Source organism: Schistocerca nitens, chromosome 2 (assembly GCF_023898315.1).
Source record: "Schistocerca nitens isolate TAMUIC-IGC-003100 chromosome 2, iqSchNite1.1, whole genome shotgun sequence".
Lineage (NCBI taxonomy): Eukaryota > Metazoa > Arthropoda > Insecta > Orthoptera > Acrididae > Schistocerca > Schistocerca nitens.
In genome coordinates, this window is record NC_064615.1 from 631,653,872 (window position 1) to 631,671,641 (window position 17,770).

General features: G+C 42.4%; 1 protein-coding gene across 2 annotated transcripts in view; it reads left to right on the forward strand.

The window, feature by feature from the left end:
- Nucleotides 1-2,274: 2,274 nt before the first annotated feature.
- The window catches only part of LOC126236743 (patronin), a 438,638-nt gene continuing 423,142 nt past the window's right edge, over nt 2,275-17,770 (forward strand). For both annotated transcript variants that reach the window (XM_049946276.1, XM_049946277.1), the window contains exon 1: nt 2,275-2,723. In XM_049946276.1, coding sequence (XP_049802233.1) covers nt 2,652-2,723 — 72 coding nt within the window. In that variant the 5' untranslated portion in view covers nt 2,275-2,651. The remainder of the gene's footprint in view (nt 2,724-17,770) is intronic.

Genomic DNA, 17,770 nt, shown 5'->3' on the forward strand with positions numbered 1-17,770 from the left:
ACAGCCTGAACAGTACAGTCTCGGTACGAGGAGCACGAAGGTGAACTGCAGCGTCTTCCCTGGCCAGCACAGTCCCCTTGTGGCTGGTATTGGAGTGCAGACTCAGGAGCAGATTTCCATATCCCTCATCACTACAAGAGTTAGAAGGGGCTCTGATTGAAGAGTGGTGTAACATTCCACTGGAGACTATACAATCATTATATTATGCCCGGATTCAAAGAAGAATTGCAGCTGTGTTATTGGCAAATGGGGATCCAGTCCCTTATTAATAAACCATTCCCAAGTAAGTACAGATGCTCATATTACTAGAATGAAATTTTTACTCTACAAAAGAGTGTGCACTTATATGAAACTTCCTGGCAGATTAAATCTGTGTGCACGACCGAGACTCGAACTAGTGACCTTTGCCTTTCGTGGGCAAGTGCTCTACCAACTGAGCTACCCAAGCACGACTCACGCCCCGTCCTCATAGCTTGGGTAGCTCATTTGGTAGAGCACTTGCCCGCGAAAGGCAAAGGTCCCGAGTTCGAGTCTCGGTCCTGCACACGGTTTTAATCTGCCAGGAAGTTTCATATCAGCGCACACCCCGCCGTAGAGTGAAAATTTCATTCTAGAAACATCCCCCAGGCTGTGGCTAAGCCATGTCTCTGCAATATCCTTTCTTCTAGGAGTGCTAGTTCTACATGGTTCACAGGAGAGCTCCTGTGAAGTTTGGAAGGTAGGAGACGAGGTACTGGCGGAATTAAAGCTGTGAGGACGAGGCGTGAGGCGTGCTTGGGTAACTCAGTTGGTAGAGCACTTGCCCATGAAAGGCAAAGATCCCAAGTTCGAGTCTCGGTCCGGCACACATTTTTAATCTGCCAGGAAGTTTCAGATGTTCACATTGTTTTGCCTGTCCCCTGTATGTACCTCTCGTCGTTAGTGTGCATTCCATGTTGTTGAAAAATGCACTCCGTGTGCGTGAACTATGTCAATAGGCAATTAAACGAAAATAGTGGGAGGTTGACATGACCAGAATGGGTCGTGGAATGCATATTTTGCTGATTTGTGTCAGCTTTTGAAAGTTGCAACATAGCTAGAGATGTGGTTTGTTCCACTTTAACTTCTGTCCCAGGCGATTGCGAGGTGATGTCCATCATTACTGTAAAAAGAAAAATACTCTCAGATCTGAATCTCTCTATCTTCACGGTGTCAGGTCGAGCTCATACTATCGGCAATTGGATGGCAAGAAGTAATTTCCATATAAACTGCAGACACGGATGATTACACAATACATAACTTTATTGTGCATCAAATCGTAAGTAACGTACAGAACACTACACTGATAATAAGTATTCTCTTTCAAACCAAAGATTCGTCTTTTATCTCTTGCGCCTGCTACTTGCACAGTAACGATGTCACACAAGGGAAAACATAGAGTCTGTTTGCCTGATCCATTAAGTTTGCTTTCCTACAAGGCAAATAATGTCATAAACACTGGTATTTTCTGCTTCTATAGAGTTGACTTTTTCAGTTAATAAAATACTGTTTACTGAAAATTTCTTCATCAACTAATGTTCCTAATTAGAAACATAGTTAGCCCTATTCCATTAAAGAAATATCTAAATAATTTTACAGTTTGGATACCTGGCCTCGCTTATGGAAGAGCACTCAGTGGAAAAAAGTATCCAAATCGTCATCAAACATTTGCAATTTGCCAAGAAAAAAAACGAAAATAAGAGAAAAGAAAATAAATATTATGAAGAAACAAAAGTGCAAAATAAACTACTATTTTAGGTTTGCGTGCGAGGAGTACAGGTTAACTTCCGATGTTAACAGGCACAGTTCCCCGTCCTACCAATGTCACCTTCTAAGCTTTCTTCTGGAGAAATTTTGAAGTGACCTGACGTTCACGGCCTGTATGAATGCAGCCATTTGTAATGTGTTGTTTAATGTTTTGACGGGAAGTGACGTGAGGGAAGGTGTGAATTTGTCTTTTTGCCCAAGAATATTTGTGATCGCAAATGACGTAGAAGTTTCACTACACTCACATGTATTTAAAGTTAAATACATTTCACGTAATTACAACTTTTCCCAGTTTTTGTTCCTTGATAATTTTTACAGGTATGACATACAATCTTTTCCCCATGAAGAGCGATACGATTGCTCGAAATTTGACTAGTCGTGACGGATACACTGACGTGATATACTGTTGATGTTTGGTATGTCAATAGCTGTGGCGTATCTTCAAGTTTGTGAACTGCTTTGACATTGTGTGGAAAGTCTCTGGCTCAGAGGGTATTGCCCAGTACATGTATTTCTCCCATTTTAGCTTTGTATTGTGGAAGGTATTAAAGTTTGAGGAAGTGGATTTGCGGAGGATGTTAAAGGACATTGCACTGTGTTTCTCTGATGTTTTAAAATGGCGTGTTTTTACATTAATTATTTAGCGACTGCAGAAAACCGCGCTCGGAGATTTCAGATTGGCTCAGTTTGAATGATATTTCAGTGCCTGTCAAATGTTGTGTGTAGGTCGGTCAAGGCGTTTCGGTGACAGAAGGGCTGATCATGACTTGTGAAAGTTATTGAGTGTGGAGTGGTATATTTATATTATTTTCAGCTGAGAGCTTACGCTCGAGAAACGGTGATATTGAAGAGTGAATGATAGCATTATGGATCGAAGTGAAGACCGACGCAGACTTGGTGCCAGTTTGGAGTTGCAGGACGCCTATGACACAAGACAGGTATGTTTCATTGTATTCCGTCCTCATGTGAACAGCACTGCCCGAAGACTTCTGGAAGATCGATAGCGACGTTGGTTATGGAGTACGTGATAGGTGATATAAAGCACTATTTATTCTGACACAGTTGGTAATCGAATGACAAAGAATCTTAAAACTTAATAATAGTCTTCAGTGAAAACACTACCGAGAACGGCGAACTGTATAAAAGAAACTTAATACGGTTTAGGTTTTTGTATTCTGACTTGGTATTAGTTTATGATGAAATTGTCTTTACATATGCAGTAGGCCTAGTTGTATCTCCTAGACATTAGGTATCAATATTGTGAGTTATAATTTCCTTTTGATCTGCACAGAGCTGGGTTGCTTAAGTCCTGGATGACTCTTAATTTGAATGTTCTAATTGCATTTATCACTCCCTTCGTATTACATTTGGTAGGCTTACTAGTACACACTGAGTTAATTTACTTCAGATGCAGTGTATCTAAAGTAGCAAATCTTTCGTGTTTTTTGCCACCAGATTATGGATTATTTACTTTAGAATAATGTTTTTTGTTATTCTTTCAACATTTAACAGGTGATGAAACTATCTACATGAACACGTGTGCACCATAACTCCCCTATTATAATTTATGCACCAGGTTTGTTAGATACGTGCATGCGCTTCTACTATAAGCCCTATTGTTCGCTCATTTTACAGTTTCCTACACACATAGGAATTGAATGCAGATGTAAATGTGATTTTTTTTCTCTCTCTCTCTCTCTCTCTCTCTCTCTCGTTGTCTGAGACAAAATCAGTAGCAGCCGCGTAGCTGAAATTATGATTGAGATGCACAGACATAAAACTTAGTAAGGCATGAAAATAATTAGCATTTACTGCAACGTGGGAAGACAAAGTATCATATGCACACGCTTACACTTTGACACTTGCTGCTTTCAGAAAGCTTTGTGTGCGTTACAGATCATCGTGTCCACATGTGCTGTAGACAATAAATTTTTTTTCTATATGTTCAGAACAATTTCTCGTCTGTCGGGCATTAACCACAGTGAGCCAATTGTTCCACATATTTCTTACGAGGCCTACAAAGTGACCATATACCAACACATTAGCTGTCGCAGATTCACATTTCTAATTAGGCCTATGTGATTAGTATTAATGCAACGATCCTGATAACCTAAGACTAAGCATGGTTGATTATCATCATTAAAATATTCAAAAATCATCATATTGCATAAGTTTGTCGCTGTGAGGTGTTACTTCTGTGTACCTGTGTGTCAACTTGTGGCTTGATAAACCTTCCTTGCGTTGAGGTTCACATCCACGACATCGAGGTCCATCTGTTTGACTGATAGTTCAGCCTGTACACTCTTGACTGTTGAACATTCTGTTGGAGACCTAAAAGAAAAGAACCCATTAGAACTAAGGACCTGTAAATATATTCCACGGGTCGAGCGAGGAAGGGTATAGTGGTAATTTAAAAGCTATGTGATGTAGGCTACTTGTTACCATTGCTGAGAAATGTTTGGAGCAAATATTTTTTTATTGCCCTGACGTTTTAGTAGTAGCCAATGAGAACATTTCTGCAAAATTTGTTTTTGAATAAGTATTATTTACAAACCGATGTAGCATCTGGATTACGAAATGCGTTGTAACATGAGTGGCTGTGAATTGTGCCGTTCTTGTTTTGCTACAACCCATTTATATTACCAGAAAGTGAAATCTTCATATGTGCCTCCTGATGTTGGCTCCCTACGGTTTCTTCAAATGGAATTAAGATAAACTAGCATAGATTACTCAACAAAGGCATGGTAGGATCATTGCCTTATCCCAGTAGCGCCCAGTCCACGAAAGTGATCCCTACAAGGATTCTCAGGTGCCTCACACCCTGCGTGTTTTCTGCAGTACTTATTAAGACAGCAACGTACAATGCCACCAGATCACAAAAGCAACCTATAGTACTCACAAACAACGCATTGTTGACTGAAAGAAATATAGTAACGTAGTGATCATGATGTCTGAAGAATCATGTTGTACCATGTTCAGGCTGGCGATACTTTTGAACTCTTGAACTTCATAGTAACCGAATTAGTCTTGATATGGTTGTTAATTTATAAAGTACGGTTTTTATAGTGGGATGGGAGCGAAGTCGTCTTTCCGGTATTGGCCCTCATACTATACATGTCAGCAGCTTTGGTCTTCGGCGCTGTTCATTTACAGCTGACGTTCTGAAGCTATTTACACATTCCATTGCATCAGTTAAATTCTGAATATGAACCCGCGAGAACACACACTTACTAACAATCTTGATGTGAGCGGTCATCTGTGCGTGCCACGAACACAGGAGGATCGAGCCCGTCATTCGCCTAGATGAATGAACTGAAATTCACTGAGCACCACATTTCATGCCAAGTGCTTTAATTGTTTAATGTAGTACTACGACGCACAGTATCATAGGCACATTATGTTCTGGGCTATTAGTTACTCGTTAAGTAATTATTAGAAGCCGAACATGCTACACAATTGTGGAAATTATTGGGTTCTTATACAGTGTTAAATTTGCTCAGTTTATCGAACGAAACTCGGCACCAAAGCTGAGTTCAAAGGATGGTGCAATGCTTCGCTTGCGGCGCAAGTTGGAGCCGCTGCCTCTGTTTCAGAGATACCATTATCCAATACATGGATGCTAGGAAGAACACTAAACCATCACTGATTACTATGTCGCAATAACAGATGTTTCCCAAGTGACCGTAGAACTTTAACATGGGACAGTGCCGAAAATGTAAAGAGCGGCCTAGATTCACTAGCCGTACATGATTTAGATTACGATCAATGAGACAGAGCGCCAAAACTCATCTAATACATTGGTGAGCTATTCCTTATAGTTTTGGGTACGTCATAAATTGCGTTGTCAGAATAAGGAACACAGAATTTTTCAACATACTCCATTGGGATACACTGGAAAGTTAGTCGTGTACGAGAAAATGTTTTCCTAAGAAGTGTTCGAAAACCAGCCCCAAATTGTCATCTCATACTGTTAATCTGCTTTCTTGCCGCCCTCCATCCAACGAAAAATCTTTATCATTAATTTTTGAACTCGAGAGTAACACGTTGGTCCCGGGCAGTGGCCTGCGGAGTACATCGTCTGATTACTGACGCCGTGAACCTGTATGTTCTCACGGAAAATGTGATATTCTACTTTAATTGTGGTACTTCTGACCATAGACAGTTCATGGGAAAATGTATAATCGTTACTTGAATTAATTCAAGCACTTGAGGATTTCAGCCCCACTTCGACAGCAAAAAGAATGTGTGCGTGCTATTGTTGATAATAATATAATAGTTGCAGTAATAACGATACCATATACAAAAATTTGGGATCGATACCATGCGGTTTTTCAAACTTCTATTCTCTCTCTCTCTCTCTCTCTCTCTCTCTCTCTCTGCAGTAAAGGAAGTCTTGGTTCACTGAGTTTGTTTTACTGTGTAGATTAATTTCTCCCCATTTGTTTTTCATGTTCCTCCCGTCATATGTGTGTGTGTGTGTGTATGTGTGTGTTAGAGGGGGGGGGGGGCAAGAGAGTGTGTTCAGTTTAAGGAAATTGAGCTAATAAAAATAGCGTCAGTCAATATGTTCGTATTTTAGTTCAGGTATTATTCTTTGGTATGGAGATAATTTTGTATACTAGGTAGAGCCACAAAACCAACTTTGATACCATGTTTTACAACGTGGTACAGCAAGAAAAGCGACCGACATTAATCTATCCACATAACACATGCTCCTTGCAATATCAGCTACGAAAAGAGAAAATCATGTCCGTCTTATCTTTCTAGTTTAGCAAAATTGAGTTCTTATTTTCGTGCCCTCTTCATAGAACGAGTATTCGTTACTCGTAAATTATGTTTCATGAATTTTTTTCCGCTTGGATTTTGCTGCTCCGCAACAGATTTTCCATCTGTTGATAAGCAAGTTATCCATAGCATGTTTTCTTTATTTTCCCAAGGGTTTTAAAGAATATTGCTTGTTTACACAACTAATTGAAAATTTCCTGAGAACGGTTAGTTTCGAGTCAGTATTGTTGCATAGATAATAATGCGGAACAACTCGTTTTACGTGGACGACGACTCGGTCTGGTCATCGCATTCAGTAGCTACAATGTTAAACTCCACATCCGGCATCCAAATTTAGATTTTTCGTTGTTCCATAAATCGCTTAAGTTGTATGTCTGCTTGATACTGTTGAAAGTTAGCCGTCTACAGTCTGAACTACTTTTACACCGTCTCTGAAACACCTCGTCTTCGATAGTGTACACGCTCCAATCCTCCTCCTCCTCGCCTGATATATATTACGAAAGCCCTTCGGTAGTCAGTATTTTTATCATGTAATAAGTAGAAACTAGATTAATCGCTATGCATTATACCTTAGTATTTTCCTAGCGACCATTTAGACTCATACTGGAAACATGTGTATTGTGTCTTAGACAGGTACGAATCATCCCTTGGGGCCCTGCTGTTTCTTCTGCAAGAAAGACTGCGAAATCGAAACATTTGGAGTGTTACTTCTGTAGTGTACGAGGCAAGCCCTAGGGATCACCTCTTGCATCTCTTCCACCCTATTTACGTAAAATGCTTTTTAAAAGTTCGTCGGAGCTGATTGGAAGGGTCAACGAAACGAATGAGTCTGCCCATGTTCCAGGTAGACAGACTTGTTTCTCATAGTTCTCTTCATAATACCAAAGACTTCATAATACCAAAGACTAAGAGGATTCCGCAGTTGAAATATTAAACTTCTCTTCGTAAATTTTAATAAAATGCTGAAATTGTAGTTTAGTGGGAAAACTTTCGATGATTATTAGCGATTCATGATTTAGTATATGCAACTAATGAAATCACTTGGTGTGGTGTGCCAGTGATTCGCGTGTCACTTATCATAGCTAAGTTTGCTGGTTCTGTCAGTCATATTTTCGTTACTGAATAACGGGTACGCCCAGCCATAAAGTGGCAAGATTGCTGCATCTGAGACAGTCTTCTCAGAGAGCTTATAATTTCTTATTTTTGCATTTCAGACATGGTTGCTAGCGCGCTGTAGCCGCAAGACAGGAAGAGCACGTTAGTCACCAGGGCGTCACCGCCTTGGAAAGAAGGCGCACAGCAGTCGAGAGCAGGCACTAATTCGACTAGTATTATTACAAAGAACTGTCGTATAGGTGTCATCGAACAGCACGGCTATCATTTGCACATTAGAAAATAGGTTACTGCTTGATAAGGAGCGGCGCGAAGAAAGCTATGTCATGAGTGTACGTGCAGGTTTCGCAACTTTGGCACAGCGTGGCTCGACTATTCGCGAAGTTTCCGAGCCTTTTTGTTTCTCTTCTTTGTCTCTATTGCGCATGGACCTTTCAGTACTCTAGTTTAGTCATTCCCTGGCTAAAATTACCGTTTCAAGAGCCAGTAGTTGGCAGTAAGTTTATGGATGCTTTCTCTATACCTTTTAGCCAGATATAGGCATAGGCACAGGCACAGAACTTCATTGAGGCGCCCCAAAAACGTTTTAATGCAATGTCAGTACAACGATAGTAGATTGCTGCAATACTTATAAGTGTTTCATTGTATGTAAATAGAATGAAAGACACAAAGCCTTTTGAGTATGTTCTGGAACAATTTTAGTACATAGCCGCACCCTTGTGACAAAATTTGTTGCGGTCAAGACACATGCGATCTGTTAAACTGTTCTGTTGAGAGTAAAGTAGCATATGGATTTTATGCTGTTTGTCGCAGAATTGGTATGAATTGATAGCTTTATGAGAGATTCATTTTTAAAGTAGTCTTCAATTTATATCATTCTTCTATGAAAGATGTTCGAACCGCTGCAGGCATTTTAAGGATGGTGCTGAACTTATGAGAATAGGTGCTAACAGATATCTTCAAAACGACAAGGCTGTGTTAGCTTTATTTTAGATGTGTATAATAGAGTGAAGTGGACCAAGGATATGGAGACTGCTTGAAAGAAAGGTTATGATGAGCTATTTGTGTGTGACACAAAAAAGTCGGAAAATGAAAAAAACTGAGTGGGAAGAGCCGAACTACCGCATGGCTCTGAGATAAGTGGGTTATTGCCTATTATATTCAACATTTATCATGAACGAGTGGTAAAGAAATATCTCCACGAAGTAATAGCTGTAGGTGGAAATAAAATGTTATATGATTTGGATTTACTGGAAGTCATTCTTAGGAGGAGGAGACAATACGTAACAGTTTGAAGGAAGTCAAGAACACTTAGAACAACATTGTATGGAGATAAATGTTTGAATAAGGGAAGAGACTGTGCAACAGGAAGGCCGTTTTAAGTACTTGGAATGCAAAATAAAGATTGTATGAAATGCGGAAACAAGAACTCCAACAACAAAGGAAAGTTTTTAGAGAGAGAGAGAGAGCGAGAGAGAGAAAGATCCTTAAATGAATATGAAAGGAAAGAGTTTGTGAAGTGTTTTGTTCTTAATGTTGCCTTATTTTGTCCTAAACCATGGACATTGTGAAGACGTGGAACCATAATTTAGAAGAATTAAAAGGTTGGATGTGGGTGAATATAAAAGGAGCTAATCAGAAATATGAAGTGAACGATGCGTTACTAATAGCGAACTAATTACCTGGGCATTCCGTGATAAGACTGCATAGTGATGATGCTTGTCGAGGAACTATATATGAAAGGTGAAAGCACGGAGAAGATACTAACAGATATTAGGATCAATTCGTTGCACTATAAAACCAAAAGGACGACGGACAAGAAGAGATCCTGGAGAATGCTGCACCTCCCAACGATAGACAAGCCCTGTTCCTTGTTTATATCCGACATAGCATCCGGAAGACGAAGTTCGGGAGCCGTTTTGGTCTACCATGTTTAGGTCTGGACCGTTTTTGCTACCCAGGTCAAATATCCATTTTCACATCAATTGTTTCATACGAGTGGCCACTGGGAAGCTGGGGTTTAGTCGCACACTGGAGCGACGGATCGCAGCGATACCGCCAGCAATATGTCACTCGCCACGATCCCGGCACACACCTGTAGTGTAGCAACCTATTTTAACCATTTTTATTTTTTTTACGTCGCTGTCGCGAAGTTTTAATATGGATAATTAACTATAGTTACCTCCAGTGGCAGCTGATAATCCATATGTGGACCAATACTTGGAGAAAATAAAGTATCAAAGCAGCACTACTGTTCCCATCATTCGCGCTGTAAGTTTTTTGAGGGAGAGGTAATAGATTATATGAAATGACAAGCCCTTAACCTAAGTATAATTGTAGACTAGGTATTGCCTCGACATTTAATTTAAAATGTTTACTTAATATTTCCCCATTCTGGTAGAAGTTAAGGTTAGTAATACGTGTAGTTGTTCCGTAAGGACTCAAAATAATCAGCTGGACAGCCCAGTATATTGTGATTCGTATGAATTTCTGTTTCTGTAACACAAATTGCAGAATCGAAGAAAACCATTGTTTTGGTTTTGTATTCCTTCTTAAGTCATGCCAACATTGCCTTCAGCTTAACTTTTCAGAGTGGTTTGCCCTTCATAAATAACTATACATTCCTCATTTCACATGGGTTTAGCCAAACTGTGCGGAACTCCAGAACGACTCTTAGTAACTAGACAAACGAATCCCTCCATTCAGCTATGTTGCCATATGACCGATCCCTCGCCTGCGATTCATCATATTGCTTGAGAATTAAGAGCAGCCATCGATCGATTGTGGCGTTCTGCAATTAACCCCTCATACGAGCGGTCTGTGGATAATCACCGCAACCCGCCTCTCGCGTGTGGTGTCCTTTGCTTCCGATGTAGTGAGCATGATACCTGTTTCTCTTTGCTTCAATATGGTAGGTGTGTAACTTCTTCCTGAATCAAATATTGCTTCTCTAGATTAGCCAACATTTTTTAAAATAAGACTGAACCTAACAACCCAAGCGTGTGTGAGCGAAAATCGATTTTGGAAGAGGAAATGTGGTAGCCAGAAAAGCATTCCGTAATCGATATTGGCGTGTATGCATGAAACTTCATAAACAGTGTTGAGAATTTCTTTCCCGCAAGCACGCTTCGGGAGCTTCTAGGTAAACATAGTGCTACGGCAGAACACGCGGAAGTGGTACAGTAATAATATACACTGAGGTGACAAAAGTCATGGGTATACCGATATGTACATACACAGACGGCAGCAATATCGCGTACTCAAGAGGACGTTGGTGGAGTTATCATTTATGCTCAAGTGATTCATGTGAAAATGTGACCGATGGGATTGCAGCCGTACGACGGGAAGTAAGACTTTGAATGCGGAATCGTAGTTGGAGCAAGACGCATGGGACATTCCATTTAGAAAATCTTCGTAGAATTCAATATTCCGAGATCCACAGTGTCAAGCGTGTGCCGAGAATACCAAATTTCAGGCATTACCTCTCACCACATACAACAGTGGCCGACGGCCTTCACTTAACGATCGAGAGCAGCGGCTTTTGCGTAGAGTTGTCAGTGCTAACAGACATGCAACACTGCGAAATAACCGCAGAAATCAATGCGGGACGTACGAAGAACGTATCCGTTAGGAAAGTGCGGCAAAATTTGGCGTTAATGGGCTGACAGCAGATGACCGACGCAAGTGCTATTGTTAACAGCATGCCATCGCCTACAGCGCCTCTCGTGGGCTCGCAACAATATAGGCTGGACCCTAGACGACTGGAAAACCGTGACCTGGTCCCATGAGTCCCGATTTCAGTTGGTAAGAGCTGATGGTAGGGTTCGGGTGTGGTGCAGACCCACAAAGCCAGAGACCCAAGACGTCAACAAGGCATTTTGCAAGCTGGTGATGGCTCCGTAATGGCGAGGGCTGTATTTACATGGAATGCACTGGCTCCTCTGGCCCAACTGAATCGATCATAGACTGGAAATGGTTATCTTCGGCTACTTGAAGACCATTTACGACCATTGATCGACTTAATGCTCTCAAACAACGATGAAGTTGTATAGATGACAATGTGTCATGTCATCGGACCACAATTGTTCCCGAATGGTTTGAATATCATTCCGGACGATCGAGCGAATGATTTTGCCGCCTAGATCCCCCGACGTGAATCCCATCCAACATTTATGGGACATAATCGAGATGTCAGTTCGTGGAGAAAATTCTGCACAGGGAACACTTTCGCAGTTGTGGACGGCTATAGAGGCAGCATGGCTCAATATTTCTTCAGGAGGCTTCCAACGACGTGAGACCATTCCACGTCGATTCGCTACACTACGTCGAGCAAAAGGAGATCCGACGCGATATTGGGAGGATCTCAGTGACTTTTGTCACCTCAGTGTAATTTGGTGTTCACGATTAGAGCATTATTGTCAGTGTCTTGGAGACTGGATAAATGATGGTAATTTCGGGTAGCAAGTGATTAGTTTCTTGTAGCAAGAGCAGTGGCAACAGGCAAAGTAAGTCAGCAGTGAAAGCCTCGCGCGGCGGCTTACGAAGAGCTCAGTGGGCGGGCGGAGGCGTGACCTTGGCTCGCGTCGGCGACGCCGACGACCACGCGACGCCTCATATGGGAGCGCCGCTCCAAGCTCTATCTGGGACGCCGCACCTTGCTCTCGCCGACGCTTTGAGCCCACCACGTCACACGGTGACCACGTGCGGCCTGCCCCTGCGTATGTGGCCTAGCTTAGCGTTTCTTCTTTGCCTTCTTTCTTCATTTTGTGTCGCCATCAAGGCCATTTAATCTTGTTTCACGGGAGACTGCGTTGTCTCTCGCTGTCTTCTGCAGTGCAAGTGTTATGCTGAGGTGACAAAAGTCATGGCAAAGCGATATGCATATATAGATATGGTGTTAGTATCGCGTACACAAAATATAAAAGAGCAGTGCATTGGCGGAGGTGTCATTTGTACGCAAGTGATTCATGTGAAAATGTTTGACGTGGTTATGGCCACACGACCGGAATTAATAACTGTGAACACGGAATGGTAGTTGAAGCTAGACGCATTGGGACATTCAACTCCAAAAATCGTTGGGAATTTATTATTCCGAGTTCCACAGTGTCAAGAGTGTGCCGAAAATCCCAAATTTCAGGTATTACCTCTCACCGCCGACAACGCAGTGGCCGACGGCCTTCTCTCAACGACCGAGACTTGCGGCGTTTCCTTAGAGTTGTCATTGCAAACAGACAAGCAACACTGCGTGAAATAACCGCAGAAATTAATGTGAGAGGGACGAGAAACGTATCCGTTCGTGGGCTGTGGCAGCTGACAGCGGACGCGAGTTCCTTTGCTAAGACCACGACATCGCCTGCAGCGCCTTCCTGCGTTAATGACCACATCGGCTGGACCCTAGACGACTGGCAAACCTTGACCTGGGCAGAGGAGGCAGATTTCAGTTGGTAAGAGCTGATGGTAGGGTTCGACGCCGGCGCAAACGACACGAAGCCGTGGACCCAGGTTGTCAGCAAGGCATTGTGCAAGCTGGTGGTGGCTCTTTGTTGTGAGCCATGTTTACATGTAACGGACTAGGTCCTCTGGTCCAACTGCACAGTTCATTGACAGGAAATAGTTATATTCGGCTGCAAACAACGGAATTTTTACAGATGACAATGCGCCTTGCCACTGGGCGACAGTTGCTTGCCATTGGTTCGAAGAACATTCTGGACAATTCGAACGAATGATTTCGCCTCCCAGATCGCCCGACATGGATCTCATCGGACTTTGATGGGACTGTTCGTACACAAAATCGTGCACTGGGAACTCTTCTCAATTGTGGACGGCTATAGAGGCAGCATGGCCCAGTATTTCTGCAGGGGACTTCAACGATTTACTGAGTCCATGCCACGGTGACTTGCTGCACTACGTCGTTCAGAGGGGGGCCCGACGCTATATTAGGAGGTATCGCGTGGCTTTTGTGCGCTCAGTGTATAAGGTTTATAAGTTATATACAGCTTACAGTTTCAGAGGTTACAGGATTTTTCAGTCTACTGTCGTCTCAGTTTCTTGTGTATCTTCCATGGTTTCTCCTACATTGTTTCATCTAACGACATAGCCTTCAGTGAATAGTGCTAAATGAGAACTTCTCGGCCGGGCTGGCAGTGATTTTTTTTTTTTTTTCGGGAATGTTTTTGTTATAAGCAGAAGCCCTATTCACGTCAATACACTTAATCCGACACTTTTCAAACCAGGAGATTCCATCCTAGAAATGCGATCTCGAAGGTTTACAGAGCACCATTCTCCGTATGCCATGAACTCTTCATTGCACTCAGAACGTTTACTGCCTCATTAGATAAGGGAATTGAAGAGGTGTCAATAGAGAGGTTAGACAGTCCTGTAGTTTCTGAAGAGGGGTAGCGGCGTTATCAGTAGTTGCAAGGGGCAAAAAGGTACGGGTGCGTAAACAGTACATTTAACTATTCAGTAGCTGCGTCCATAATGGAGAGATCTCTGGAGAGGCCACACAGTCCTATGGTACCTGAAGAGGGTTAGCATCTTTTTCAGGAACTGAAAAGAGCAAAGATGTGTCTCAACAGTACAGATATCCATACAGTAGGTGCATCCAAGACGGAGAGGCATCTAAAGAGCACAGACAATCAATATTACGCTTCCTGACGGGGTAGTAGCCTTTTCAGTATCAAGGCCGGCAGCATCCTGGACTTTTGACTAATACAGCATTGTAACATTGGCCAATATGGCCGTGTTATGTTGAGAATGCAAACGACTGTAAGCAAGGAGAAACTGGGAAATTACAGCCATTACTTCCCGTGAAGGCATGCAGCTGTGCTCTGTGGCTTAATGATTTTGCGTCATCTTGGGTTAAATTATTCTGCATATAAAATCCTTCTCGTTAAACAGGCAGGTAGGCTAGAAGATTTAAAGAGGGAAATGGATAATTTGAAGTTACTGTGAGAATTGGTGAGTTGCAGTGACACGGGGAACAGGGCTTATGGTTAAGTTGGTACGGGGCTATAAATACAAAAGCAAATAGGGGTAATGCTAGAGTCGGTCTAATAATGATTCAGAAAATAGGAATATGGGTAAGATACTATCGACAGCCAAGATACACAAAGCACACATTTGCCACTATAGTACATGTTCATGTGCCTACTTGCTCTTCAGATGGAGATATTTAATACATGTATCATTGAAACTTCTACATCTACATTTATACTCCGCAAGCCACCCAACGGTGTGTGGCGGAGGGCACTTTACGTGCCACTGTCATTACCTCCCTTTCCTGTTCCAGTCGCGTATGGTTCGCGGGAAGAACGACTGTCTGAAAGCCTCCGTGCGCGCTCTAATCTCTCTAATTTGACATTCGTGATTTCCTCGGGAGGTATAAGTAGGGGGAAGCAATATATTCGATACCTCATCCAGAAACGCACCCTCTCGAAACCTGGCGAGCAAGCTACACCGCGATGCAGAGCGCCTCTCTTGCAGAGTCTGCCACTTGAGTTTATTAAACATCTCCGTAACGCTATCACGGTTACCAAATAACCCTGTGACGAAACGCGCCGCTCTTCTTTGGATCTTCTCTACCTCCTCCGTCAACCCGATCTGGTACGGATCCCACACTGATGAGCAATACTCAAGTATAGGTCGAACGAGTGTTTTGTAAGCCACTTCCTTTGTTGATGGACTACATTTTCTAAGCACTCTCCCAATGAATCTCAACCTGGTACCCGCCTTACCAACAATTAATTTTATATGACCATTCCACTTCAAATCGTTCCGCACGCATACTCCCAGATATTTTACAGAAGTAACTGCTACCAGTGTTTGTTCCGCTATCATATAATCATACAATAAAGGATCCTTCTTTCTATGTATTCGCAATACATTTGTCTATGTTAAGGGACAGTTGCCACTCCCTGCACCAAGTGCCTATCCGCTGCAGATCTTCCTGCATTTCGCTACAATTTTCTAATGCTGTAACTTCTCTGTATACTACAGCATCATCCGCGAAAAGCCGCATGGAACTTCCGACACTATCTGCTAGGTCATTTATATATATTGTGAAAAGCAATGGTCCCATAACACTCCCCTGTGGCACGCCAGAGGTTACTTTAACGTCTGTAGACGTCTCTCCATTGAGAACAACATGCTGTGTTCTGTTTGCTAAAAACACTTCAATCCAGCCACACAGCTGGTCTGATATTCCGTAGGCTCTTACTTTATCAGGCGACAGTGCGGAACTGTATCGAACGCCTTCTGGAAGTCAAGAAAAATAGCATCTACCTGGGAGCCTGTGTCTAATATTTTCTGGGTCTCATGAACAAATAAAGCGAGTTGGGTCTCACACCTTCGCTGTTTCCGGAATCCATGTTGATTCCTACATAGTAGATTCTGGGTTTCCAAAAACGACATGATACTCTAGCAAAAAACATGTTCCAAAATTCTACAACAGATCGACGTCAGAGATATAGGTCTATAGTTTTGCGCATCTGCTCGACGACCCTTCTTGAAGACTGGGACTACCTGTGCTCTTTTCCAATCATTTGGAACCCTCCGTTCCCCTAGAGACTTGCGGTACACGGCTGTTAGAAGGGGGGCAAGTTCTTTCGCGTACTCTGTGTAGAATCGAATTGTTATCCCGTCAGGTCCAGTGGACTTTCCTCTGTTGAGTGATTCCAGTTGCTTTTCTATTCCTTGGACACTTATTTCGATGTCAGCCATTTTTTCGTTTGTGCGAGGATTTAGAGAAGGAACTGCAGTGCGGTCTTCCTCTGTGAAACAGCTTTGGAAAAAGGTGTTTAGTATTTCAGCTTTACTCGTGTCATCCTCTGTTTCAATGCCATCATCATCCCGGAGTGTCTGGATATGCTGTTTCGAGCCACTTACTGATTTAACGTAAGACCAGAACTTCCTAGGATTTTCTGTCAAGTCGGTACATAGAATTTTACTTTCGAATTCACTGAACGCTTCTCGCATAGCCCTCCTTACGCTAACTTTGACATCGCTTAGCTTCTGTTTGTCTGAGAGGTTTTGGCTGCGTTTAAACTTGGAGTGAAGCTCTCTTTGCTTTCGCAGTAGTTTCCTAACTTTATTGTTGTACCACGGTGGGTTTTTCCCGTCCCTCACAGTTTTACTCGGCACGTACCTGTCTAAAACGCATTTTACGATTGCCTTGAACTTTTTCCATAAACACTCAACATTGTCAGTGTCGGAACAGAAATTTTCGTTTTGATCTGTTAGCTAGTCTGAAATCTGCCTTCTATTACTCTTGCTAAACAGATAAACCTTCCTTCCCTTTTTTATATTCCTATTAACTTCCATATTCAGGGACGCTGCAGCGGCCTTATGATCACTGATTCCCTGTTCTGCACATGCAGAGTCGAAAAGTTCGGGTCTGTTTATCAGTAGGTCCAAGATGTTATCTCCACGAGTCGGTTCTCTGTTTAATTGCTCGAGGTAATTTTCGGATAGTGCACTCAGTATAATGTCACTCGATGCTCTGTCCCTTCCACCCGTCCTAAACATCTGAGTGTCCCAGTCTATGTCTGGTAAATTGAAATCTCCACCTAAGACTATAACATGCTGAGAAAATTTATGTGAAATGTATTCCAAATTTTCTCTCAGTTGTTCTGCCACTAATGCTGCTGAGTCGGGAGGTCGGTAAAAGGAGCCAATTATTAACCTAGCTCAGTTGTTGAGTGTAACCTCCACCCATAATAATTCACAGGAACTATCCACTTCTACTCCACTACAGGATAAACTACTACTAACAGCGACGAACACTCCACCACCGGTTGCATGCAATCTATCCTTTCTAAACACCGTCTGTACCTTTGTAAAAATTTCGGCAGAATTTATCTCTGGCTTCAGCCAGCTTTCTGTACCTATAACGATTTCAGCTTCGGTGCTTTCTATCAGCGCTTGAAGTTCCGGTACTTTACCAACGCAGCTTAGACAGTTGACAAATACAATACCGATTGCTGCTTGGTCCCCGCATGTCCTGACTTTGCCCCGCACCTGTTGAGGCTGTTGCCCTTTCTGTACTTGCCCAAGGCCATGTAACCTAAAAAACCGCCCAGCCCACGCC